This window comes from Rhinoraja longicauda, chromosome 41, assembly GCF_053455715.1.
Source record: "Rhinoraja longicauda isolate Sanriku21f chromosome 41, sRhiLon1.1, whole genome shotgun sequence".
Lineage (NCBI taxonomy): Eukaryota > Metazoa > Chordata > Chondrichthyes > Rajiformes > Arhynchobatidae > Rhinoraja > Rhinoraja longicauda.
In genome coordinates this window covers 11,068,694-11,094,009 of record NC_135993.1, presented here as the reverse complement: position 1 = coordinate 11,094,009, position 25,316 = coordinate 11,068,694, and the positions used below count along the sequence as shown (strand labels likewise).

Genomic DNA, 25,316 nt, shown 5'->3' with positions numbered 1-25,316 from the left:
CTTCGCCGATGATATCCAGCTCCTCATCTCCACCAAGTCAATCTCCCCCACCACACACTCTACACTGACAAACTGCATCACTGAAATAAAATCTTGGCTTCAATCAAATTTCCTCAAACTCAATTGCAACAAATCTGAAATCATCATCATTGGTCCAAAAACGCTCACCAAATCCACCCAAAACTTCATCCTCAACATTGATGGTCTCCCAATATCCACCTCCCCTCACATCCGGAATCTTGGAATCATCTTTGATCAAACCCTCTCCTTCGACAAACACATCACAAAGACAGCCTTCTTCCACCTCAAAAACATTGCCCGTCTCCGTCCATCCCTCTCCTCCACAGCTGCAGAAACCCTCATCCATGCCTTCATCACCTCCCGTCTGGACTACTGCAACAGCCTCCTCTATGGCGCACCCTCAAAAATCATCAGTAAACTTCAATACATTCAAAACTCCGCTGCCCGTCTACTCACCCACACCCCGATCCGTGACCATATCACCCCCGTCCTTTATAAACTCCACTGGTTCCCCATCCCCCAGAGAATCCAGTACAAAATCCTCCTCATAATCTACAAAGCCCTCCATAACCTGGCCCCATCCTACCTGACCGACCTCCTCCACAGGCACACTCCCACCTGCACCCTCCGCTCTGCTGCTGCCAATCTCCTATCCCCCCACATCCGGACCAAACTCAGATCCTGGGGGGACAGGGCTTTCTCCATCGCTGCTCCCACCCTATGGAACTCACTACCCCAAAACGTTAGAGACTCCTCCACACTCACCACATTCAAAACATCGCTGAAGTCTCACCTGTTCAGTACTGCCTTCAACCACTGAAGGTCACCTCACCTTCTGCCTCCTTTCTCTGTTCGTTTATTTATTTACTTATTTATCTATTTATTAATTTCCCTATCATATCATATCATATATATACAGCCGGAAACAGGCCTTTTCGGCCCACCAAGTCCGTGCCGCCCAGCGATCCCCGCACATTAACACTATCCTACACCCACTAGGGACAATTTTTACCTTTACCTAGCCAATTAACCTACATACCTGTACGTCTTTGGAGTGTGGGAGGAAACCGAAGATCTCGGAGAAAACCCACGCAGGTCACGGGGAGAACGTACAAACTCCTTACAGTGCAGCACCCGTAGTCAGGATCGAACCTGAGTCTCCGGCGCTGCATTCGCTGTAAAGCAGCAACTCTACCGCTGCGCTACCGTTCTCTAAATCTCTGTAAAGCGTCTTTGAGTATATGAAAAGCGCTATATAAATAAAATACATTATTATTATTATTATTATTATGTTTCAATAAGATCCCCCCTCATCCTTCTAAATTCCAGTGTATACAAGCCTACTGATTGTAGATGATCAGCCACGATCATATTGAATGGCAGTGCTGGCTCGAAGGGCTGAATGGCCTCCTCCTGCACCTATTTTCTATGTTTGTATGTTTCTATTTTGTGTGTATCTGCTGTTCCTTGTTCTCAAAGTCTTTGTGAAGGAAGGAAGGAATTGCAGATGCTGGTTTATACCGAAGACACGACACTTGCTCCAGCATTTTGTGTCTACCTTCGATTTAAACCAAAATGCTGCCTGCCCTGCTGAGTTACTCCAGCATTTATTGTCTATCTGCTGTTCCTTGTTCTCAACATCTTTGTGTAGGAAGGAATTGCAGATGCTGGTTGACACCGAAGATAGCCACAACATGCTGCCTGCCCTGCTGGGTTACTCCAGCACTTTATGTGTCATGGTGGTCCAACCTTGGCCCGCAGGGTCCACGTGGAGCGCAGGCGGAACCTTTTGTTGCAGACTCTACGTGCTTTCATTTGATAGACGTTCGGAGCGGCCAATAGCGGCGCGGGGACGGCGACGGCCGTGACTAATGAACGCCGGGTAGGGCGGGCCTTGGCGAGGAGCGACCAATCGGAAGGGGGTGCATTGTTGCGGGGAGCCAGTGGGAGCGCGGAGCGGGCTGTTGCTGGGTGGCGATTGGCCAATGGGGGTGGCGGGGGGGGCGGGAGCGACGCCGACGCGGGGGCTATTTATAGGCGGGCGCCATGTTGCGCGGCTGTGGCGGAGAGTGAGGGAGACGGACGCGCGCACACACGCACACACACACACGGCGGCGAGATGGCGACCAGGCAGCAAGTGTACGACGGCCGGGCGGCCAAGCGACAGAGGACCGAGAACGACGGCAGCCGAGTAAGAGCGGGGATGGCGATGGAACGAGAGGTTGGAGACTGGAGATGGAGATAGCGGTCCGCGCCGGGGCGGGGCGGGGAGGGGCAGGGCGGCTGAGGGCGGCAAGCGGGTAGAAAATGGCGGCGCGGGCGGCTGACCGAGCCGGGGCCGGGGACGGGGCCGCTCGGCGGGACGTGGATGAGGACGAGGACGGGGACACCGGGACCAGGCCTGCTGTGAGTGGGAAGCGGGGGGGGGGTTAGGTAGAGGATGAGGTGGGATCTGACCCCATCCCGCTCGCCTGGGCCTGGCTGTGAGAAGCCTCGGGGGGAAGGGGGGGGATAATCCCGTACCAGGTGGCGCAGCGGGTAGAGCTGCTGCCTCACGGAGACCCGGGTTCGATCCCCACCACGGCCGCTGTCTGTGCGGAGTTTGTTTGTACGTTCTCCCCGCGTGGGTTTTCTCCGGATCTCCGGTTTTTCTCCCACACTCCAAAAAGACGTGCAGGTTTGTAGGTTAATTGGCTTCGGTATAAATGTAAAATTGTCCCCCTGGTGTGTGTGTGTGTGTGTGTGTAGGATAGTGTTAGTGTGCGGGGATGGGATCGCTGGGCCGAAGGGCCTGTTTCCGCGCTGTGTTTTAAAATGAAACTACACAAAAAAACTACACTGGGCGGCACGGTAGCGCAGCGGTAGAGTTGCTGCCTTACAGCGAATGCAGCGCCGGAGACTCAGGTTCGATCCCGACTACGGGTGCTGCACTGTAAGGAGTTTGTACGTTCTCCCCGTGACCTGCGTGGGTTTTCTCCGAGATCTTCGGTTTCCTCCCACACTCCAAAGACGTACAGGTATGTAGGTTAATTGGCTGGGTAAATGTAAAAATTGTCCCTAGTGGGTGTAGGATAGTGTTAATGTGCGGGGATCACTGGGCGGCACGGACTTGGTGGGCCGAAAAGGCCTGTTTCCGGCTGTATATATATGATATGATATGATAAATGATCCCGCTCGGCTAGGTGGGAAGCTGGGGGAGGAGGAGGTGGGATCCCATCCCGCTCGGTGTGAGTGTGTGGGAGGGGAGGGATGGGGTTATGGTGACTCCTGCCTAACTTAAGGGGTGGGGGAAGAGTTGGCGGCTCCTCACACGGCACAGAGGACATGGGGAAGCCCGCATCCCACCGCAACCTCAGTTGGAGCTGCCTCGGTCAATAATTCACCTAATAATATTTGATAAATCTGGTCATTGTGGGTTGTGGGTCTTATCGTCTCAGTTGTGGGTCTTATAGTCCACGTGCCCGCATCTTTGTGTTCGAGGACACCATGTATGCTATTGATTAATTTATTTTTCCCCCTTACCTACGGGATGGATGCGTGTTGCTTTATTTTAATCGAAGGGTGAGAGAAAGCTCCTGTACTGCTGCAGTCCTGGTGAGGCTACTTACACAGTTCGAGGACTTCAACCTGGCGCCAACCAAGGAAGGGATAATAATAATAATGCATTACATTTATATCGCGCTTTTCATATACTCAAAGACGCTTTACAGGGATTTAGAGAACATAGGGAAGTGAATAAATAGATAAATAAGTAAACGAACAGAGAAAGGAGACAAGGTGAGGTGACCTTCAGTGGTTGAAGGCAGTACTGAACAGGTGAGACTTCAGTGATGTTTTGAATGTGGTGAGTGTGGAGGAGTCTCTGACGGTTTGGGGTAGTGAGTTCCATAGGGTGGGAGCAGCGATGGAGAAAGCCCTGTCCCCCCAGGATCTGAGTTTGGTCCGGATGTGGGGGGATAGGAGATTGGCAGCAGCTGAGTGGAGGGTGCAGGTGGGAGTGTGCCTGTGGAGGAGGTCGGTCAGGTAGGATGGGGCCAGGTTATGGAGGGCTTTGTAGGTCATGAGGATTTTGTACTGGATTCTCTGGGGGATGGTCTACATATTTTTAACTGTACAGTGTGCCTCGGATAGACACAAAATACTGGAACAATTCAGCCGGTAAGGCAGCATCTCTGGAGGAAAGGATTAGGTGGCGTTTTGGCTCGATATCCTTCTTCAGGCAAAATTCTCTTGATGCTGCCTGACCCACTGAATTACTGCAGCATTAAACCAGCATCTGCAGTTCCTTCATACACTTTAAGTGTGTGGCCTGTTTGGGAATTTACAGCAGGCTAGCATGGCAGGTAGTGGCTGCTAAAAGGCCTGTTTGGCTGCTATGACCCTGGGTGGTGCTGCATTGCAGCCAGGATGGCCCAGTTTCAATCCTGAATTGTAGTTTTCTAGGTGTGGAATTTGCACATTCTTCATGGGGGTCTTCTATCCCATGGTTTCCCATCCCAAATTATGCCGGTTGATAGATCAGTTAAAATTAGTGGACATACGCAGGTTGCTCTGATTGTTTGGTTGATCTCGTGGGCTGAATGGCTTTATCTATCATAGGCAAAACTATGGAACTTAAATTGTTTTTTAAATGTTGCTCTGGTTGAAGATGTGTGTTGGGTATGGGAAGTAACTAGAGTATATTTTATGGATTATATACACAGCAGGCCTAGTGTGACTGGTAGGGCAATATTTAGTTTGGTAGAGTGCCCAATAGCTGCTTTTTCATGGATGACGTTGATCCAGCTTGTGCGTTGTTGGAATTGCTCTCAAACAGTACAGTACAGTAGTTTCAAGCAGGTAGTTTCAACATACTAATGTTGCCAGAAACACCTAGATCCTGATCAATGAATAAATGGGAAAGGTTACGGGGAACTTCAATTAATCTGGCAAACCAAATTAGTACATATAGTGCAGCGGATGGATTTTCTCCACCATTGTTGAGAGAACAGACTTTTTTCAAAGGATTAATTAAATTTGGTAGGAAGCCCGGGTCCTTGTAGAATTTTACATAAATTGAAAGCAGCCCGATACCAGTATATGCAACAATTACTAAATTGTGTTTGAGCTGCCTGTGGTAGTTTGGAAAACTACATTTCAAGTTTAATCTGGGTCAGCAATCACAGTAGTTAACATTTAAAGCATGAATTCAAAATATTACAAGAAATATGTTACCATTTACAGCGCACAACAACTTCAGGAATGACAGTGCAGCCATGGATCAGAGGGTATTGAGTAGATCATATAAAAGTTACAATCTTGTCAGAAAAAGTGGTATGCTGAAGATCATATTAAAGCAAAGGAGTGCATTGGTAAAGGAAGGGGACATAGGTTACCAGAGTTGTCTAGTGAGAAATAAACACTCAAAACTTCCATATTTACGCTGAGAGGAAGAAAGCACTTGGGGGATAAGGAGATAGAGGCATTTGTCATATTTTGCCCACCTTCACAAAAAATAGTGCAGGAAATCTAGGAATAGCAGAGAATAATGGGACTGGAATGTAGAACTGATGGCAATTAGCATTAGTGAAAAGTTAATGGGACTGAAAACTGATAAGACCTGCATTCAAGTTCTGAGAATCACGAATGGTGATAATGGGTGCATTGTTTATCATTTCTCAAAGTCCCATAGAGACTAGATCTGTGGGGGGGGGGGGGGGGGGAGATAGTGGAATCCGATGGAAAAAATGGTACGCGGACATAGATTTATTGAAAACTTGTATTTTTTGACGTGGCAATTAACAGAATAGTCGAGGGGATCCAGTGGACCTGGTGCATTTGGACGAGCACTCTTGCTAAAGTGCAGTGCATGAGGTTTTTGAACATGATTTGAGCACAAGCTGCAGTGTCCCAGTGGACAAAGGTGGAATGTGATTAATTTTCTGGTTGACGTACGTACATTATCAGGGCTGAAGCATTTAAGTCATTGGTTGCATATGATTGCCTTCAGGGATTTCGGGTGTCGCATGACCAGCAAGCCAGGTTTGCTGATCAAATGATACCATGGCTTAAAAAAAAGATCTCCGGATCTCAGTTTTGAGTATTCTCAGCAGCTGAAAATAGACAGCTAATTGCTGTTGCGAATTCCAAGGGTTTGCAACCATTTGTAGTTGGGGAGGGACTCTCCTGATATCTGGGGACTTCCTGCCTTGAACTGTACTTCATTGTCTGCTAGAATAACTATTAAGGGATGTAAACTCTTAAAGATTTCTCATATTTCACCCATTAACCTTCAGAATTGCTATTCTGCCCGAGTTTACTTCCTGATTTTAGTTGGTGAGTGCTTACTTGTGCATCAATGCTTGCCTGAGCAAAGAAAGAAAGAAAGGTGCTCAAAAATGCATTTGAGTCGAGTAATCGCATTGCTGCCTTGTTTACCAAGCAAGAAAGTTACAAAAGGAGATTTTGAGCATTAAACCTTTGTTTACTTTACAAGAACTATGTTTTTTCTTAATTCGATGGATTCTTCAGCTTCAATAAAGAAAATGATCACTGCCTTCTGATCACTTACATTTGAACAATTGGAGTCGTAGTATAAAACCAAATGGCTTTGGAGCATTTTTTAGGAGTTAATTTTTTTTGTAATATCTTGCTACTTCATGTGTAAATGCTCAGAAGCAATTGTGCTATTTTCAAGTGTAGGCAAGCTGATATAGTCCCTTGGAAATGTTTTAAGTAAACCCCTGCTAAACTTGCGTGGAAATTGGTTAATTCTGAGGGAAGGGAGGTGATATGATGACCAAATGGAATCTAATCCTGAAAAATGTGGGGATGTTATTGGAGGATTTCTACATAAGGGAGTTATGATATGAATGCTAGGATTCACGGATGTGCTTTGTTTGCATCTTGTATCTGATCTTACAACCGGATCTGCTGCTTTATATGATTTCCTAATCAATTGCCTTCATTTTTTGTATGCTTCCTGTTTCATTTAATCTTACTCCACCATTTCTTCCTATCTCAGATACTGGTCGAATATACTCACGCGACATTGGAGTTTTGACACTGGTTTCTGGACATTTCGGCTTTTCGCTCTTGAGGAAACTAATTCATTTGGCTATTTTTACTGTTCAAACTACCATCTTTCTGTCTAGCAATTCAAATAATTCAATTAGTAATTCAAATAATTTGAGTCCCATTGTGGACAATGATAATCCTATGGTTTTAAAAATTGTTATATTGTATTTTTTTAAATTAAATTGTGGTCCACCTGAAAATATGGCACATATGCCGTAATTCGAGGCATTTATGTTCCCTAAATCTCCAGACACCTCGCCAATTCCCCCCTCCCCCTACAAGAAATGCCCCCTGTGGACAAGAATCTGGAACTCTGACCTGACTGGAGCCAATGGGTAAAAAGATGCTCAACTAGCAGCAAGCTGAGGCCACGTGTTATCTGGGTGCTAACAGATGAATGGAATGGGCCATCTCATTGTGGGTAGATTATTACAGAAGGCATTGTGAACGGCTTCTGGAAGTTGATCGTTTTCCCCAGGCTGGTTGGTGTAGTGGGAGATGACACAATTCACTGCACTAACGTAACTCTCGTTTGCAGCAACAGGATGGCAGCTATCTTGAAGATCCTCATAAACCGTCTCCATCCCCTGTGGTACATGTCAGAGGCCTGTCTGATGGAGTAATGGAGGCAGACCTTGTCGAGGCACTGCAGGAGTTTGGTGCCATCAGGTAAGCGCAGGTCCAGAGTCGATATATTTTCCGTTGCAAATATTACATTTATTAACTTTCCCCGTGGTGGGTAATGTTTCATGGGCTTATTGAGTGATTTGCAAAGCCCGATTGTGAATCGAATCTGACACCCCTGCTAGAATTGCACAGTCTGTATCCTGACCTAGTTTCTGAGATCCTGGTTCCCATCTGCTCCCTCCAGTTTATAATTAGACCTGACATCCTGCATAGTGACGTGAGTGCAATTAATTGCCTCGAGGCTGAGCCAGATTCATTTTTCAGGTAACATAGATCATAGAAGACCAGTAGAATTCGGGAAATTTAAAAAGCAGATTTCTAACTTTTTAAAATATATCCTAATTTATGTCAAAACGCATTTACAAATACAGCAGATTTGATTGCAGGTACACCATCAAAACAATCCATGTTTCCTTGGGGGGGGGGGGGGGGGGGATAATTAGTTGGTCCGAGGTGTATTGTTGAATTATTATTAAGTAACCTCTGGCAAAGTGGTAAATCCAGCACTGCTCTGGAAATAGGGTGTTGGAAAATTGGTGGTGGGCCTGCAATTTGTTCATAGAATGTGGCAGACGTCAAATGAATAGAAACACAATGTGTGAGAGCGAAGCGTTAAATGTCAATTTAAAAAAAAACATTCAGTTACTCATTTTGGAAGTCACTCAGACTTCTAGGTGCAAGCTTAGTAATAAGCACCAACCACATTAAGCATTTGATGTCCAACAAAGACAGCAAGACATACATAGACAATAGGTGCAGGAGTAGGCCATTCAGCCCTTCGTGCCAGCACCATTCAATGTGATCATTGCTGATCATCCACAATCAGTACCCTTTTCCTGCCTTGTCCCCTTGATTCCGCTCTCCCTCCGAGTTCTATCTAACTCCCTTTTGGCCATTCTGTCCATCGAGTCTACTCCACCATTCACTCATGCCTGATCTATTTTTCCCCCTCTACCCCATTGTTCTGTGTTCTCCCTATAACCTTTGACACCCTTACTAACCATGAAAAATCAACGCTCATTGATATGCTGAACTTTTAACTTGTGCAACCATGTGTGGCTGCACATCACTGAAGTCATGGTGACAATGTGGTGACAACTGATCACTGTTCTAAGTACTTGTTTGTCAGCAGACGTGTTGCTGCTGGAATTCCAGATATTTGGATTTGGCAAGGGGTCCCATAATTGACCGTTGAGTTATGAAAACTAAGGTCTTCTGTTTCTTGCACTGGGCCAAGATCTGTTGAGAAGTAGCAGCTGAGCCCTTTTCTCAATCTGTCTGAAGAATGGTCGCAGCCCAAAACGCTGCCTGTCCAGTCCCCTCCCCCAATGCTGCCTGACCCACTGTTCCTTTAACACTGTTTAATCATGATATCAGAATCTACCGTATGTCTCTTATTATTTTGTTTCATGATCAATTTGGATGAACGAGAAATTTATATTTTGAGCAATTTTGTTGCTGAGCTTCATGACATGATTTAATTGAAGAAATGGTTGTTCTCCAATTAACAGTGTTGTATTCTCTCATTTTGACTGTAAGGCCATAAGGCTAAATTATAACATGCTTTTTTAAAGGAATCCTTATTGCTTTTTCCTTGGTTTAAAGGCGAAGCGTTTAGATTTTTTTTGAAGATCCCTTGCTCAATATGGAGGCATTACTTGACGACATTCACGTGCTGTACAGAGAACTGATACCAGCTTTTCTTTGTCGTTGTAGCTATGTGGTGATGATGCCAAAGAAGAGACAAGCATTAGTGGAATTTGAGGAGCTGAATGGTGCGTGTGCCTGTGTGAACTTTGCAGTTGAAAGTCAGATCTATGTGGGTGCACAACCTGCTTTTGTTAACTATTCTACCAGCCAGAAAATCTCCAGGCCTGGCGATTCCGATGATTCCAGAAATGTAAACAACATACTGCTCTTCACAGTCATGAACCCCATCTACCCAATTACTACGGTGGGTTATCAAATGTTTTTATGGTATTGTGCATTGTGTATAATTATGTAACCATTGAAACAGGTTCAAATCAGTAGGACTTGAGAATTAAAATAATACATTTGTGTCATTGTCTCATAGTTCAGTGATCCACATTTCAATCTTTATGCTCAGTTGTCCAGTGGTTATTTAGTTTTCGCTTTGGAGTTTGAGATACAACATAGAGACAGGCCCTTCGGCCCACCTAGTCTACGCTGGCGGTCGATCATACGTTTCATGCTATTTCTATGTTGTCCCATTTGCTCATCCACTCCCTGTTGCCTGGGGCATTTTATGGAGGCTTGTTTAACTGACAAACCCGCACGCCTTTGGGATGTGGCTGGAAACGGGAGAAAACTGGAGCAAATGCAAACTCCGTGCAGACAGCACCCAAGGATCTGAACCCAGGTCTGGTGCTGTAAAGCTGTGCCACTGTGCTGAGTTGTTTACTGTAAAGCTCCCCTAGTTGGGTGATAAAGATTTGCAATGGAGTTTGTAAGAATATGGGAGAATTAAAATGGGATTAATACAAGATTGTGTAAATGGGTGGTTGAGGTTTGTGGGAGGAAGTCTGCTCTCCTGCTGTGAGCCAACTGGTGCCAGTCCCAGCTGGTGCACCTACCGCCTTTCCGCTCTCAACAAATGTGTTTGTACCGTGCTGTCCGTGTGGAGCTTGTGTGTTCACCCTATGACCTCTAAGTGCTTCACTTTCTTCCCTCATGCCAGCAGCATTGGTGTGAATGGGTGCTTTATTATCAGTACAGATTCAGTGGGCCGAAGAGTGGTTCTGCACTAAATCACTCTATAACAGTTGAAAGAGGGATGCAACTTAAGTGTTTTGTCATTGTGCATCTTGAAACCTTTTCTTTTGCATCTTTATATCTTTTATTCCGTCGGATGGAAGCGAGGACAATGTTGAGCCCAATGTGAAATTGTGAGCTCATTATAACAAACCATTTTTTTTATTTTACAGGATGTGTTGTACACAATTTGCAATCCTTGTGGACCTGTGCAAAGAATTGTCATATTCAGAAAGAATGGCGTGCAGGCAATGGTGGAATATCCTTTTTAGTGCTGAATGTGTGAGGCATTGGACAAAGTTTACCCGTTGACATATTCTACTGTTAAGTTAGTAATGGGGATATGGGCACACTCCCATAGCTTTGTAAGTTGATTACTCTACGTCTGGGATCTGCATAAGCTGTACTTTTGTGCAGCAGTGAGATACACCGGTTGTTTTTGGATTTAATGGAAGCTGCAGTTTAAGCAACTGGCACAGCAGTGGGATAGAAAAGTCAATTCAATTATGTTGGTGACTGAAGAATAAAACTGGGCAAGCTCTGGGTATTTAATCTTTCCTACTGCTCCCAGCCTTCCTCATCCACATCGAGTGATGGAGTCTGGGTGGTCCATATCCCTCCAAACCTGTCCTATCCGTGTACTTGTCTAACTGTTTCTTAGACATTGGGATAGTCCCAGCCTTGACTACCTCCTTTGACAGCTTGTTCCATACACCTACTGCCCTTTGTGTGAGAAATACACCCTTTGCGGTGTTCTGCTTGGCACCCGATTCCATATGTAAGGTGATGTTCCACTTCTCTAACGCCTCTGAGTCCCTTTGTTACACTGCTTGCTATCTTCTTAAACCTCCACCTCGCTCGTGTTGCATCAATCTGTTTCCCACCTTTGAAATAAGCTTTAATCTCCCTGACATTAGTCCCTTTGCCATTGGCTCAAACTACAAATTTGACCTGAAATGATATGACCATTTACCCCCCATCCCACTCCATTCAGCCAGCACTCGTAGTAGTGAGAATTAAACCCAGCTCTCTGGCCGTGTAAAGCAGCAGCTCTACTGCTACGCCTTTGTGCTGCCCCTTTGATGTGCCTTCCATCTGATTTTATTTATCTTAACTTGGGACACATTTGACTCTGTGCAGAGTGCTCAGAGAGCAAAAGCATCTCTCAATGGAGCAGACATTTATTCTGGATGTTGTACTTTGAAGATTGAGTATGCAAAAGTAAGTTGCATGTTAAAATCGACGTACTGCCTCGAATACTCACTAATGAAGAATGAGAAAACTTGAACTGAGACGATGGGCTGAATTAATTTTATTCCAAAAAATTTACATTTCCACAATTGTAGAATGTCTTGTTATGACTGCTAAATGATAGAGGTTACAATTAAGATAATATCAGTATGTTGTAAATATGAAACTCTTTTGTAAATGGTGTCTGTCTTTTGGGATGGTGAGGCAATAAGGCTTCAAAGTGGCTCTAGGCATGGTTTGTATTGGATAATCACACTACGTTTTTTGGCTTGAACCATGGTTATTTACTGGAAAGCAGATGTTCCACATTAATTCATTGCACTAATATAGTTTGAATTCCACTCTAGCCTACTCGTTTGAACGTCTTCAAAAATGATCAGGATACTTGGGACTATACAAATCCTAATTTGGGAGGACAAGGTAATATATACTTGGTACATCTGCATTTAAATTTACATGCAATTCTTGAATTTTGTATCTCTTATACATTACCACTTGTTTTGCAAATTACATTCCATCTAACACTACACCATATTTTACAGTTATAACTTTGGTGCTGTCAATAATGGGAATTCAGAAAAGCTTCCAGCAACATTGGAATACTGCACCTTGTAGGCTTCTAACAACTGCTCAATCTGTCTCATGGTGGTGGGTTCTCGTTTGGTGAATAGCTTTCTTTTCCAGTCAGTGGATGGATGTGGAAGCTCAGAATAGCTTAACAGACAAGCACATGGGCAAGACTGTGTCTATTGGTAACCAGCTTAACAACCTGGCAAGCTTTGTGGTTAAACCATGCACAAAAACGCCCCCATAATATTTTTGAACTAGATTTGAGCTTCAGGATTTGCTTAGAAATAACAAACCTTATTTCATTGGAAATAGGTCAGAAGGCTTTTGCTTACCATGTAGTAAATGGGGTTCTTCAGTTGATATTACATCTATAAATGTGAAGCTTGTGTTTTATTTTAACAACTGAACTATCTTGTTCTGTTTTGATCTGGTGATCTAAACGCAGTTTATATTTGTTTCTCCACTTTGTCGCTGCTCGTGTAATTAATTTACTTCAGTTTGATTGTGTTGAGCTTAATCACATGTAACGCTTTTATCCCCAGCAGCTTCCTGCATCGTGATTTATACAGTGGTATATTTGTACCAGCTAGCCGCTTTGCTTTTCATATTGTCAAAGCGCTATGTCCACCTTGGGTCTGGGTTTAGTTGGCAAGATGTACCGGACCTTCCCGTACAATGAGTTTAGTAAGGCAACGGGATTCCTTGCATTTGGATTTGAACGATTGTATTTTGATTCTAAAGCTTTGGTGGATAATACAGAATTTTTATACATTTACAAAACATCTACTTTATACAGCTTTTTATCATTATTTCTGGTGTTCCATTTTTTATTACGGAGGTGTTTTAACTGCTTATTCTGCACAATCACAGATTAGGGAGATTTATTAGCCTTGGTTGAAGTTCTCTAGCTGCTAAATGGTCTCGGTTATTGGAATTGGTCCATTCAAGGCATTGATGACTAAAGGATCTTAGTATTTTGTGTTTGAATCCATAGAAGTTACTTCATATAAATTAATGCCTTTTACCCTTTAAGCACTCTTAAATAAACTATAATATTACAGTTGAAGATTGAACAGTGGATTAAGGTTTACAGCCTTTACTGAACTTGTTCCCTGTCAGTTTTAACTTTTCAAACAATCATCACAGTTTCTGAAAATACTTTCTATGTGTGTAATATATATATATATAAATGAAATTGAAAATTTCTCTGTTACATCTGTCAGGATTGAATCAATGGTTCTGAATTCTTTTGACTAAGATTTGTGTATCATTGCAGTCCATAAATGGATTAGAATGTTTGATTTTTCTGATGCTTCATAAAATGCCACTAAAAACAAATGTCATTAAATCAGTGGTTTGGAAGGGCAAATCTTGCTTCCTTGCAGTTTGCAGTTTGGCTGTGATGCTGGACCAAGCTTTGAATAGCCAAGGAATACAAAGTTTGCAGCCCTGTCCAGATCCCAGCAATCCTATAAAACTGTTGGTAAACATCAAGATTCAAAGGTTATTTGTTTGCATTGTTTAAGTGCCTCATAAACTGCCCAGAACATTTGACTTTAATTGCAGAGATATTTCTAGCATGGAAGTGTACCAAATAGAGCTCCTTTTAATATCTAGATTTTTATCTTTGCGAATGTACAACATTTTTTGATGGCTACTAAAATTGTGAACTGGAATTTGTATGGAAAAAAACCCCATCTCTCCGCAAAGCCATGATCTCCATTCCATTCATGAATACATTTTCAAATCTTTCCAAAGCACATTGTATCCAAATGAGCCTCAAACAAATGTAGCTTTGCTGCCACACGATAAATCAACAGTGTTGTTTCAAAGGGTGACCACATCGCCTGAAAGATTGTTTGAAGAATATGCAGCAGGTGGTAGACTGGTGTTTCTGGGTTATAAATATCTTATGAAGGATCTACTGAGAGTTGGCACACATTGTTATTTATATTCATGCCTCCTGGATGTTCTGTATAATCACTCTTGCAAATCACTTGGGTACACTGATATTTCTTGGGATTTCCAAAATAGGTAATCCAAATCTTAAAAATATCAGGAAGTGCGTCTAATAAAATTGTGGTGGAACGCAGTTTAAAAATATGTATGTGCTGGGTAAGGACCGCGGTGATAAATGTTTTCCTGCTTTCATTATTACTCTGTGACTGAAATTTGTGTCAAAGCAGAATGTTGCTGGAAGTTTTCCATCTTTTGCACGCTCCACAGGGTTTGACTTTCCTGGCAATTGGCAGGTTTCCTTGGGTGTTCTGGGACAGGACATACAAAGACCATCACATCTCTGGGCAGTGATGTTTTAGGGGTTTCTGAAATTTGGCTGCTAATTTTCTTTAGTTCACATTCTGATAGTTAGCCTCTTGACCAAGCCCATGGTGTGCATACAGCAGGAATAATTTGTCTGGGGTTTGTCCCGATGATGAAATTCAGCATTGCATTGAACAGAAAAGGAAAGTCAAACCTGAGATTTGGCGGCCCAAATGATGACTGTAAATTGTGACATCATGTATTTAACCAGCTTTGTACAATTCTTTCATTGAATTCCTTCATTTAATGCATAATGGAATTCGATTTGGGTACAGTAAAGACTATCTGAATCTTAATCATGGTGCACTTCTCATCTATAACGAGCACATCTAGGGCAGCATTAATATTATATAATGCCTTTAAAAATAGGGCGCACGTGTGTGACCCACTATTTGTGGAAACAGCAATGCTTAAAATTAACAGCAGTGTAACTTGCAAGTAAGAACGGTGTAAGTTTGTGAATGTGGATTTAAATCTCGTATTAAGAGTCTTTTATAATTTAAATATGCTCAACTGTGTTTATCTGTGATCAAAATAAAATCTTGAATTGTATTTTTTTTTTTTTTTTTTTTGCTTAAATGTTGAACTGTTTGATAGCCTGTTAATTTTAAACTCTGCTTTTGCATTATATAATCAAACCATTTGATGGGTAAGGGCTCATGGTGCAACAGTAATAGGCAGACCTTTCTGGAGAAGCCAGCAGAATTCTTTCCTTACTGAACAAGAACAAAATCCTGATCCAATACATCGAGTGTCATACATTGACCCAAGATCACCCAGCAGCGATACGACATGCCATGACTTACATACTGTGAGGCAAACCACCATTGTCCTAGACTTCTGAAGTGAAGGTAATGGAGGCAGACAATGAGGCATATTCGCCAGAGACTTAACGTGTTCATTTTCAAGATTTCTTCAAACAAAGGCCAAAAACACTGCCTCACGTGAACTGATACAGAATTTTCTCAGGGGCTTCCCCTTCACTTTGCTTAGAGGAGTATTCGTCATAAGACCAGTGCATTCATACAACGCTCTTGAAGTACACGCTGAATTCCTTCCACCAGTCAAAGCAACCTGACGAGAAACACCAGTTCTCTACATTCCTACATTTTCAGAGAACATTCAGACATGAACATCTGATACTCGGCAACATGCAACTTCAACAGGAGGGAATAAAAGACACATTGTGTGAGGCACATCAGTACAGCCATTTTGCTGCATAAACGATACATTACCAATGGTACACCACTGCATTTGTGGACACCTATGTGGGAGATGTACACAGATCCTTCCCAAGTAAGCCTTGCTACCACAAAGACCATCGCATCCAACACTACTTTCAGGAGAGCGACATGGAGGAACACTGGGTTTTCATATTCACCACTTTACTGAACCATTTGACATCTGTGAAGAAAATGTTACCTGAACTGTGAACGTTAAGAGATTGTTGCTAGATGCAATTGTTAGAAGCTAGTACTGTCTTTGTAAAAAATGTCTATTCATTGCTGCAAAACGTGTAATGCAGGGTTGAAGCATATGTTTGGGGCGCCATCTTTCAAAACTGCAATAAGTTGCTGTTGAAGCATTGGGTGGTAAGGAAAAATGCAGAAATTTTGTGCACATGGACGTTATTCTCTAACTTTGCTGTAAGTAGACCTTTTTATGCTTGAACCTTTGTGGCATTAGATCTATTAGACTGTTGTATAAATTCAAAGTTCAAAGTCTTAAATATGTATCTGTACTGTGGGGGAAAAATTGTAATTCTCTTAATGTATTCTATGCTGGTTTTATTTTTCTTTCTCCCCATCCAAAGTTTTGCTTTTACTTTTCTATTGCGCGATTATTTTGGGTGCCTTTGGCAGCCTGAAGTTAATTTTAACTTGTTTTTTTTCCGCTCACTTTTCACTTTGCACAGGTGATCCCAACAAGAGGCAACGTCAACCCGCATTGCTTGGAGACCATCCTTCTGAGTACGGTAAGAGGATAGACTGGTGGGAGTGAGGTGACTGAACGATCATATTTGAATACATTGAAATTCATTAATGCCGGTGCCGATTTATAAATTCAATTTGAAGAATTGAGCCATTTGGCCTATCAAGTCTACTTCACTATTCAATCATGGCTGATCTATCTTTTCCCCACATTCATACTAATCAAGAACTTAGCATGGGGAACTAATAAACATGGGGACAGTAACACTGGAAGTTGGCCTCCAAGCGGATTTAGAAATATATTGCTGTTCCTTCAGCACCCCTGACACCCTTGCTCATCAAGAATCCGTCAATCTGCTGTAAAAAAAATATCCATTGACTTGGGCTCCTCATTCAAATGTGGCAATGAATTCCACAGATTCACCACTTTGACTAAATAAATTTATTCCAGGTTATGCTCATGATTCCCTGCACGTGAACTATCCCTGTATATCAACATGCCGATCTAACAACCTCCTTAGTGCCATTGTGTCACCTCCATCATGCCATTATCAGGTTTCACATCAGTCTGACGCTGCAGTAAAGGCTGTAAACCTTAATCCCTCTATTCCTCATAAACCTCAAGCCTTCACATCTTCTATTTCTGTAACTGCTGTATCCAGCTGTCTACCTTTGACAACCTTCCTCACTGCGTAACTACCAACTTTGGTGTTGAATGCAGGCTTGCCATCTATATTTGCTGTTTATATAAACCTCAAATAAGAGGTCCATGTATCACACCTCTGCCCAGAATAACACCCTTTCTCCACAACCCTGACTTTTGTGAGTAAGCCAGTTCTGAATGCAAACACCCGGGTCACCGTTAATGCCACGCATCTTGAAAACACTGACGGCCTGCTTGATATGAAGTTATTGGGAGTGTTAGAGAGTCAAGCAGTGCATGTGGCTCGACCCTGTGAATTTCTGAGAGGGCCTCGTGTCCTTTGCAGTTTAATGTGTCGGAAGGAACTGCAGATGCTGGTTTAAACCGAAGGACACAAAAAGCTGGAGTAACTAAGCGGGGACAGGCAGCATCTCTGGAGAGAAGGAATGGTTGTCGTTTTGGGTCGAGACCCTTCAGACTGGTTAGGGATTAGGGAAATGAGAGAGATATAGACTATGATGGAGAGAGATAAAGAACAATGCATGTAGGCAGTGGTATGAATATTGATTTCTCCTAATTCAAGTAACCCGGCATTCTCTCTATCCCTCCCCCACCCAAGTCGCAACAGCTTCTCATTTCATCCAACATACAGCTAACAATGGTCTGTTTCCTTCATCATCGTTACTTTTTGCATATTTTTCCTTGTTTATCTCTACATCATTGTCTATCTCTCGTTTCCCTTATCCCTAACCAGTCTGGTCTCGTCCCGAAACGTCACCCATTCCTTCTCTCCAGAGACACTCCAAAGACGTACAGGTATGTAGGTTAATTGGCTGGGTAAATGTAAAAATTGTCCCTAGTGGGTGTAGGATAGTGTTAATGTACGGGGATCACTGGGCGGCACGGACTTGGAGGGCCGAAAAGGCCTGTTTCCGGCTGTATATATATGATATGATATGATATACTGCCTGTCTCACTGAATTCCTCCAGCTTTCTGTCTGCAGATTAATGTTTGTTTCTTTAGTGTAGTTTTTCAATGCATTGCTTCCTGAACGACATCCATGTATCTGCTTTGATTTTCTCCCACAGGAGCCCCCCAAGGAGGGTATAGTCACTATCCAGATGATGACTACGGCCCACCAGCCCATTATGAGCGCCGTCGGATGGGCGGTCCCCCTCCTGTGGGTGGTCCTCACCGGGGCCCACCCAGCCAACGCTATGGCCCTCAGTACGGTCCTCCACCACCCCCACCACCTCCAGAGTATGGGCCGCAAGCGGAAAGCCCAGTGCTGATGGTCTATGGATTGGAGCCTTCCAGGATGAATTGTGACCGGGTGTTCAACATCTTCTGCTTGTACGGGAACGTGGAGAAGGTGCGTATAAATGTCTTATTCATTGGGTTGTAAGTAAATCAATTAACCATATTTCATTATGTAAATTTGTATGCCTGGTTTCATCGAGGACCAGAGGACATAGGTTCAAGGTGAAGGGGCAGAGTGGTGGGTGTATGGCCCACGCTGCCAGAGAAGGTAGTTAAGGCTGGGACTATCCCAACATTTAAGAAACAGTTAAGACAGGTATGTGGATAGGACAGGTTTGGAGGGATATGGGCCAAACACGGGCAGGTGGGACCAGTGTAGCTGGGACAAGTTGGCTGGTGTGGGCAAGTTGGGCTGAAGGGCCAGTTTCCACACTCACTATTGGCGAATTGAAAAATAATTGTGGGTTTTTTTCTGCTTGTACAGGTGAAATTCATGAAGAGCAAGCCCGGAGCTGCCATGGTGGAGATGGGAGATGGATTTGCTGTGGATCGTGCCATCAACCATTTGAATAACACCTACATGTTTGACCAGAAACTAAACGTGTGGTACGTGGGGGCAATGTGGGAAGTTGATTTCCCCCACCCCTCTCCTACTGAGATAGTCTGAAGAAGGGACATGATCCGAAACATCACCTATCTCTTCTCACCGGAGATGCTGCCAGTCCCGTTGAGCTACTCTGGCTTTTCGTGTCTATCGTTTCACTCAGTCAAATTCAGCCTTTGCCCAATGTATAAATAAGGCCTGGGTCTTATGAGACCGCTGCACAGTTGGTTTTATATTTAAGACATGGGTGATGTGGGTATGGTATAGTAGAACATCAGAGCTGCCAAACCTCTGGTTGAATCAGAAGGAAGCCCTGTTTCTGCAGGTGGGCTGGTCAGAATTGGGTGACCATAGGATAAAGGAACTGGGAATTCATGGTTGATTTGAAACACTGGGATTAAGATCCTTTCAAAGCTGCTAAATAAATTTATGGTAAAAAAAAACCCTTTAGGTTATTTGTAAAGACTGCAGACTGCAAACGGTATTGTATCTTCGTGTAGAAACAAGCAACTGCAGATGCTGGTTTACACAAAGCGACATAATTCAGTGGGTCAGGTAGCATCTGTGAGAACAAGGGCGACATTACGGTTGGGACTTCAAATCAACATGGACAGATAGGTCTTAACCTAAAACATCACATATCTATAAGATAGACAGAAAATTCTGGAGTAACTAGAGAAAAAGACTAGGTGGCGTTTTGGGTCGGGATCCTTCAGAATGCGGTGGCGCAGCGGTAGAGTTGCTGCCTTACAGCGAATGCAGCGCCGGAGACTCGGGTGCGATCCTGACTACGGGCGCCGTTTGTACGTTCTCCCCGTGATCTGCGTGGGTTTTCTCCGATATCTTCGGTTTCCTCCCACACTCCAAAGACGTACAGGTATGTAGGTTAATTGACTGGGTAAATGTAAAAATTGTCTCTAGTGTGTGCAGGATAGTGTTAGTGTGCGGGGATCGCTGGGCCGAAGGGCCTGTTTCCGCCCTGTATATCTAAATCTAAAAATGCCTGACCCACTGAGTTACTCCAGCCTATCTTCGGTATAGACCAGCATCTGCAGTTCCTTATATGCATCACCTATCCATGATCTCCACAGATGCTGCCTGACCCAAAGGTCAGATACTCCATCACTTTGTGTCTTTCTTTCATTGTGTCTTCTTGCTCATTTGGGATTGGTATAACATTGCAAATACCTGTCATCAAAGTTGGTAAACGTTAACGTTTTGATGGTATGAGCAAGGGGTGTTTTGTACATATAGCACAAACTTGTATTTTAAAATATTTGTGTGCTTCTATTTTTGCCAGTGTATCCAAACAGCAGGCTATAATGGCCGGTCAGTCGTATGAACTTGAAGATGGCTCTTGCAGTTTTAAAGATTTCTCTGGCTCAAGGAACAATCGCTTCACCACCCCGGAGCAAGCGAGCAAGAACCGAATCCAGCATCCGAGCAACGTCTTGCATTATTTCAATGCCCCTCCAGAGGTGACAGAAGATGCTTTCTGTGAGGTACGGTTAAGTTAATGTTTTCGCTCTGTGCTATGTGACTGTCTCCGCGCTGTATCTCTAAACTAAACCAACTTGCCTCTGGAGTTTGTTATTATTGTTTAGGGAACATCATACAGTGAAATCTGTTTTTGGTTTGTGCCCTTGAATAAGATATTGGATATTTATAGCTTGGAGACTAAACTCTACGAAGCAGGAAGCTGTTTTAACAACTTCTGGCAACTGAGTTACAGAATTGGCAAAGATAAAGTTGTGACTGGAATCCCTCAGCCAGTGCTGCTGAAAGAAAGAGAACGGCAGGGTGCAGTACAAAAGTGATCAAGAGAATCAGTAGAATTTCATTATGTAGGGAAATAACTGCAGATGCTGGTTCAAATTTAAGGTAGACACAAAATGCTGGAGTAACTCGGGTAGCATCTCAGGAGAGAAGGAATGGGTGACGTTTCGGGTCGAGACCCTTCTTCAGACTGTAGTCGGGGAGGGGGCGGGACAAAGATAGGATGTAGCAGGAGACAGGAAGACAGTGGGAGAACTGGGATGGGGAAGGAGGGACAGAGGAACTATGAAGTTGGAATTGGATCAATAGAAATAACGGTTTGAACATTATGCTGTGTTTTGATTTAAAAGGTGGGGATGTGTGACTTAAAATGAGTTGAAATGCCTCTAGCTTTAACGGAACACTCCTCTTGTTTCAGGTGTGTGATGAGCTGGGTTTGAAGAGACCATCGGCTTTCAAGTTATTTTCTGGAAAAAGTGAGTACTTGGTGTTTGTCGATGTAGACCGGGGGGGGGGGGGGGGGGATTGTATTCCACTGTGGGGTGCCCTGTTTTGTTTGGCCGCTCGTGATTTGACTCTCTGTCATTGTTGCAGGTGAGAGGAGTTCCTCTGGCCTGATTGAGTGGGACACGAAGAACGATGCCATGGAATCGTTGTCCTTGCTGAACCACTATCAAATGAAGAACCCAAGTACGCCATTCAGCATTAAAACCTTGGCTTTAGTTGTTCATCAAAATGCTGGTTTGCACTAGATTATTGTACACAAGCCCTTACAAAAAATGTTCAAGTGCGTGGAAAGGCATTCGCATGTTGGCTTGCGTCATGATTTTGCAAGTGTTCCAATAGTAAAATCATTAGCATTCCTGGGACTTTTGTTTGAGGGAAAGTGCCTTGCAGAAATTGCGTATGTGCATCTAGTGTAACCATGTGGCCAGCAGCTTGCTCTATACATCAGCACGCTAAGCTCTGCAATACGTGTAGGAAAGAACTGCAGGTGGTGGTTTACACCGAAGATAGACGCAAGGCGCTGGAGTAACTCAGCGAGCACCATTTCTGGAGAGAAGAAATGGGTGGCGTTTCGGATCGAGAGTCTGAAGAAGGGTCTTGACTCGAGATGCTGCCAGTCCCACTGAGTTACTCCAGCATTTTGTGTCTTAAGCTCTGCAATATAATGCCAACACAATGTAAACTCCAAACCTACGCATTCTTAATCTTGTTGCAGCAGAACAAATCACACGCCAAATACCCCTCTATTGGCATCTCTGTTCCAATTTTATCCGCAATTCAAAACTTTCAAGTCCCAAGAAATTCAAAGGGGAGAATTTTGAATCGGTATTTTTGTGTTCATTGAAGATGGGCGTGTTTAAATAGAAAAATACAGTGCAACGTGGTTCTCGAATGACTGAAAATTGGCCCATCAAAGTGGCTTTTAGAAAGTAATGAATCGAATGCATAAAAATACATTTCATTATAAAAATACAGTAAAAATAGATATGCCAAATTCCTTTAGATTCTGCAGTCATGCTCATACCCAAGATGCCCCATCTGCACTAGTCCCACCTGCCTGCGTTTAGTCCATGTCCCTTTAAACCGTTCCTATACATGCACCTGTCCGAATGTCTTTTAAATGTTATGAGACCAAGTGGACCTGTTGGGGCCCAAACCTCTCCTGCATTGGTGCAGCACCCTCTCCTTCCCTCCCTTGTCGCGCTACCGTGTACTGTTTTGGCTGTAGTTCAGGTGCAGACAAATAAGACTTTTAGTATATAGATGGTCCCTGCCTCAGCTACCTCCTCTGGCAGTTTGTTCCATGCACCCACCACCATCTGTGCAGTATTCTGTTTTTTGATGATATATTTGGCACTGCTGTGATGGGGCTGTTGGTAATGGTGCAGCTCTGAAGTGCAGCCCATGCCGGGTAGTGCAGTGCTGCATTAAGCTGACTACCGCTGCATGTCACTCCTCCAGAGGTAATGTTTTCAGCCATACATTGGCCTCCCGAAGACAAGTGAAAGTCCACCTGGGCCTACCTGATCTCCCAGTTGCCAAACACTTTAATTCACCTTCCCATTCCCACACTGACCTTTCTGTCCTTGGCCTTTTCCATTGTGAGAGTGAGGCCAAACACAAATTGGAGGAACAGCACCTCATATTTCACTTGGGCAGCTTACACCCCAGCGGTGTGTCCTTGATGTCTGTAACTTCAAGTGACCCTTGCAATCCTCTCCCACCTAAGTTGCTGTGCTGGGTTCAAAGTCGTCTTGAGTCTCATTCGTCAGTAACTCGTTTTCACCTAGACCACAGCCTAACAATGGCCTGTCTCCTTTATCATCGTTACTTTTTTTGCATAGCTTTAATTCATTTGTTCTATATCTCATGTATCCCTTTCACCTGACTCTCAGTCTGAAGAAGGGTCTCGAACCGAAACGTGACCCTTTTCTCCAGCGATGCTGTCTGACCCTTTGAGTTACTCCAGCGTTTTGTCTTATCTTTGATATGCATATGACTTCAGTTTGCAAAGCTGGTTTTGAAAAGACTGACCTATCTTTTCCTTAACCCTCTAGGTGGTCCATATCCCTACACTCTGAAGCTCTGTTTCTCCACGGTGCAGCATGCAGCATAAAGACCAGATCATCGATGGACTGCCAGCCATTCTTTATTATCGTGACTTGTATTTTAGTATTTTTATGCAGTTGTTAAAAGTGCAGTAAACCTTTCATTCATACAGAAGAAGTGAGCCACAGTTTGCATTGGGTATTCCAGTTTTTTTATTTTCTAGTTATCGGTTTAAATTTTATTTTTAAGTAAACCCATATTGTAGAAGTTAAATACTCGTCATTTATATCACTTGTGATTAGATGATGGAGATCCAGTACTATGATTCAATAAAAGACAAACCATTTTAACTGGCACAATTGTATCTTATTTATTTCAAGCTAAGGACTGGCGAAAGTCTTACGAGGATGTTGCCAGGACCAGAGGGCCTGAGCTATTGGGAGAGATTGGGCAGGCTTGGACTTTATTCCTTGAGTGCAGGAGGCTGTGATATTAAGATGTTTAAAATCATGAGGGGAATTGATAGGGTGAATGGACAGATTTTCACCCAGGGTAGGGGAATCAATTTTGGGTAACATCTACAAACACCTCTCTTTCTCCTCCCCACCCTCCTTTTATTGCCCCATGAATCCTTCCCCATAAACTCAGTTGACCTTGCACCAGTTTCTTTCTCTCTCTCTCTCTCTCTCTCTCTCTTCTCTTCCCCCCACCCCCCCCCCCCCCCCCGTTGACCATTCTCTGCAGTTTCCAGCCATGTATACCTCTCGGGCTGACACCCGTCTGTCCAACAATCAGCCTACCAGGGAACCTCCATGCCTGAGGTCATACGAGCAGTTGCCGACCTAACTCCCAACCAATCGTCCATCCTATCGGCAATGTACCTTCATAGACTAAACACCATGGTGGCACAGCAATATTCACTCTTGCATGGTCAAAAAAGTCAAGTATGGTGTGATGTTATTCTTGGTGTTGCTGTGCAGTGGTGATCAGCCAAGATGGACAATGTCAACAAGTCAAGTCAAGCATACTCATGTTTGAAGAAGGGTCTCGACCTTAAATGTCACCTCTCAATGTGCTACAGAGATATTGCCTGACCCGCTGAGTTACTCCAGTTTGTCTTTTTGCTCAAGGGTCAGTGTGTTGTATAGACGACGGATTAATGAAATACTTGCAGCAGCTTTACGGGCCTGAAAACACAATGCCCATAAAAGTATAGTGAACATAAATTCACCCAGTGCAAGGGCTGCAGTACTAGGGGGGCGCGCTGTAGAACCGGGAGGAGGGTCCAGTACCGGGCTCGGCCACAAAGGGCGGGGGGCGGCGCTGCTGAACCGGCCAGAGGCTGCTGCGGTACCGGGCTCGGGGGGGGGGGGGGAGGCTGTAATACCGGGCGTTGCCGCCGGGCATGGCCACTGTGCTAATGGGGGGGGGCGCTGCAGGCGAGGGAAAGGGCGCAAGAGCGGGCTGGGCGGAGAGGTGCAGTACCGGGATCGGCCGCGGGGGGAGGGGGGGCGCTGCAGGCGGGTCGGGCGGAGGATGCCTGTACCGAGGCTTGGCCCACTGTGCTGAGAGGGGGGGGGGGGTGGGGGCGCTGCAGGGCGGAAGGTGCAGTACCGGGCGTTGCCTGTCCGGGCGGAATACTGGGGCGGCTGTAGTACCGGGACCCGATGGCCGCCCGCGTTGCTCGGGGGACGCGCACCTGTCAGTGAGTAGCGGCGAGGGGGAGGGCCCGGGGCGGGTAGAGGGGAAGGGGAGGCCCGGGGCGGGTAGAGGGGAAGGGGAGGGCCCGGGGCGGGGGGGGGGGAGGGCGTGGTAGAGGGGAAGGGTAGAGGGGAAAGGGGAGGCCCGGGGCGGGTAGAGGGGAAG

General features: G+C 44.5%; 1 protein-coding gene across 3 annotated transcripts; it reads left to right on the top strand.

Annotated features, from left to right (window-relative positions):
- The first annotated feature begins 2,074 nt into the window (after nt 1-2,074).
- On the top strand, nt 2,075-23,800 carry LOC144611860 (heterogeneous nuclear ribonucleoprotein L-like). 3 transcript variants are annotated; one of them, XM_078431169.1, is made up of 13 exons: nt 2,075-2,212; nt 7,616-7,746; nt 9,481-9,718; nt 10,710-10,797; nt 11,663-11,757; nt 12,135-12,207; nt 16,595-16,654; nt 18,343-18,626; nt 18,999-19,120; nt 20,419-20,620; nt 21,313-21,370; nt 21,489-21,584; nt 23,459-23,800. In XM_078431169.1, the coding sequence occupies exons 1-13, from the start codon at nt 2,141-2,143 to the stop codon at nt 23,515-23,517; spliced, it is 1,578 nt and encodes a 525-aa protein (XP_078287295.1). In that variant the 5' UTR covers nt 2,075-2,140; the 3' UTR covers nt 23,518-23,800. The 3 variants fall into 3 exon arrangements, with proteins under 3 accessions (XP_078287295.1, XP_078287294.1, XP_078287296.1); XM_078431168.1 differs by having other exon boundaries at nt 2,075-2,242; XM_078431170.1 differs by lacking the exon at nt 2,075-2,212 and adding an exon at nt 2,358-2,427.
- Nucleotides 23,801-25,316: the final 1,516 nt, after the last annotated feature.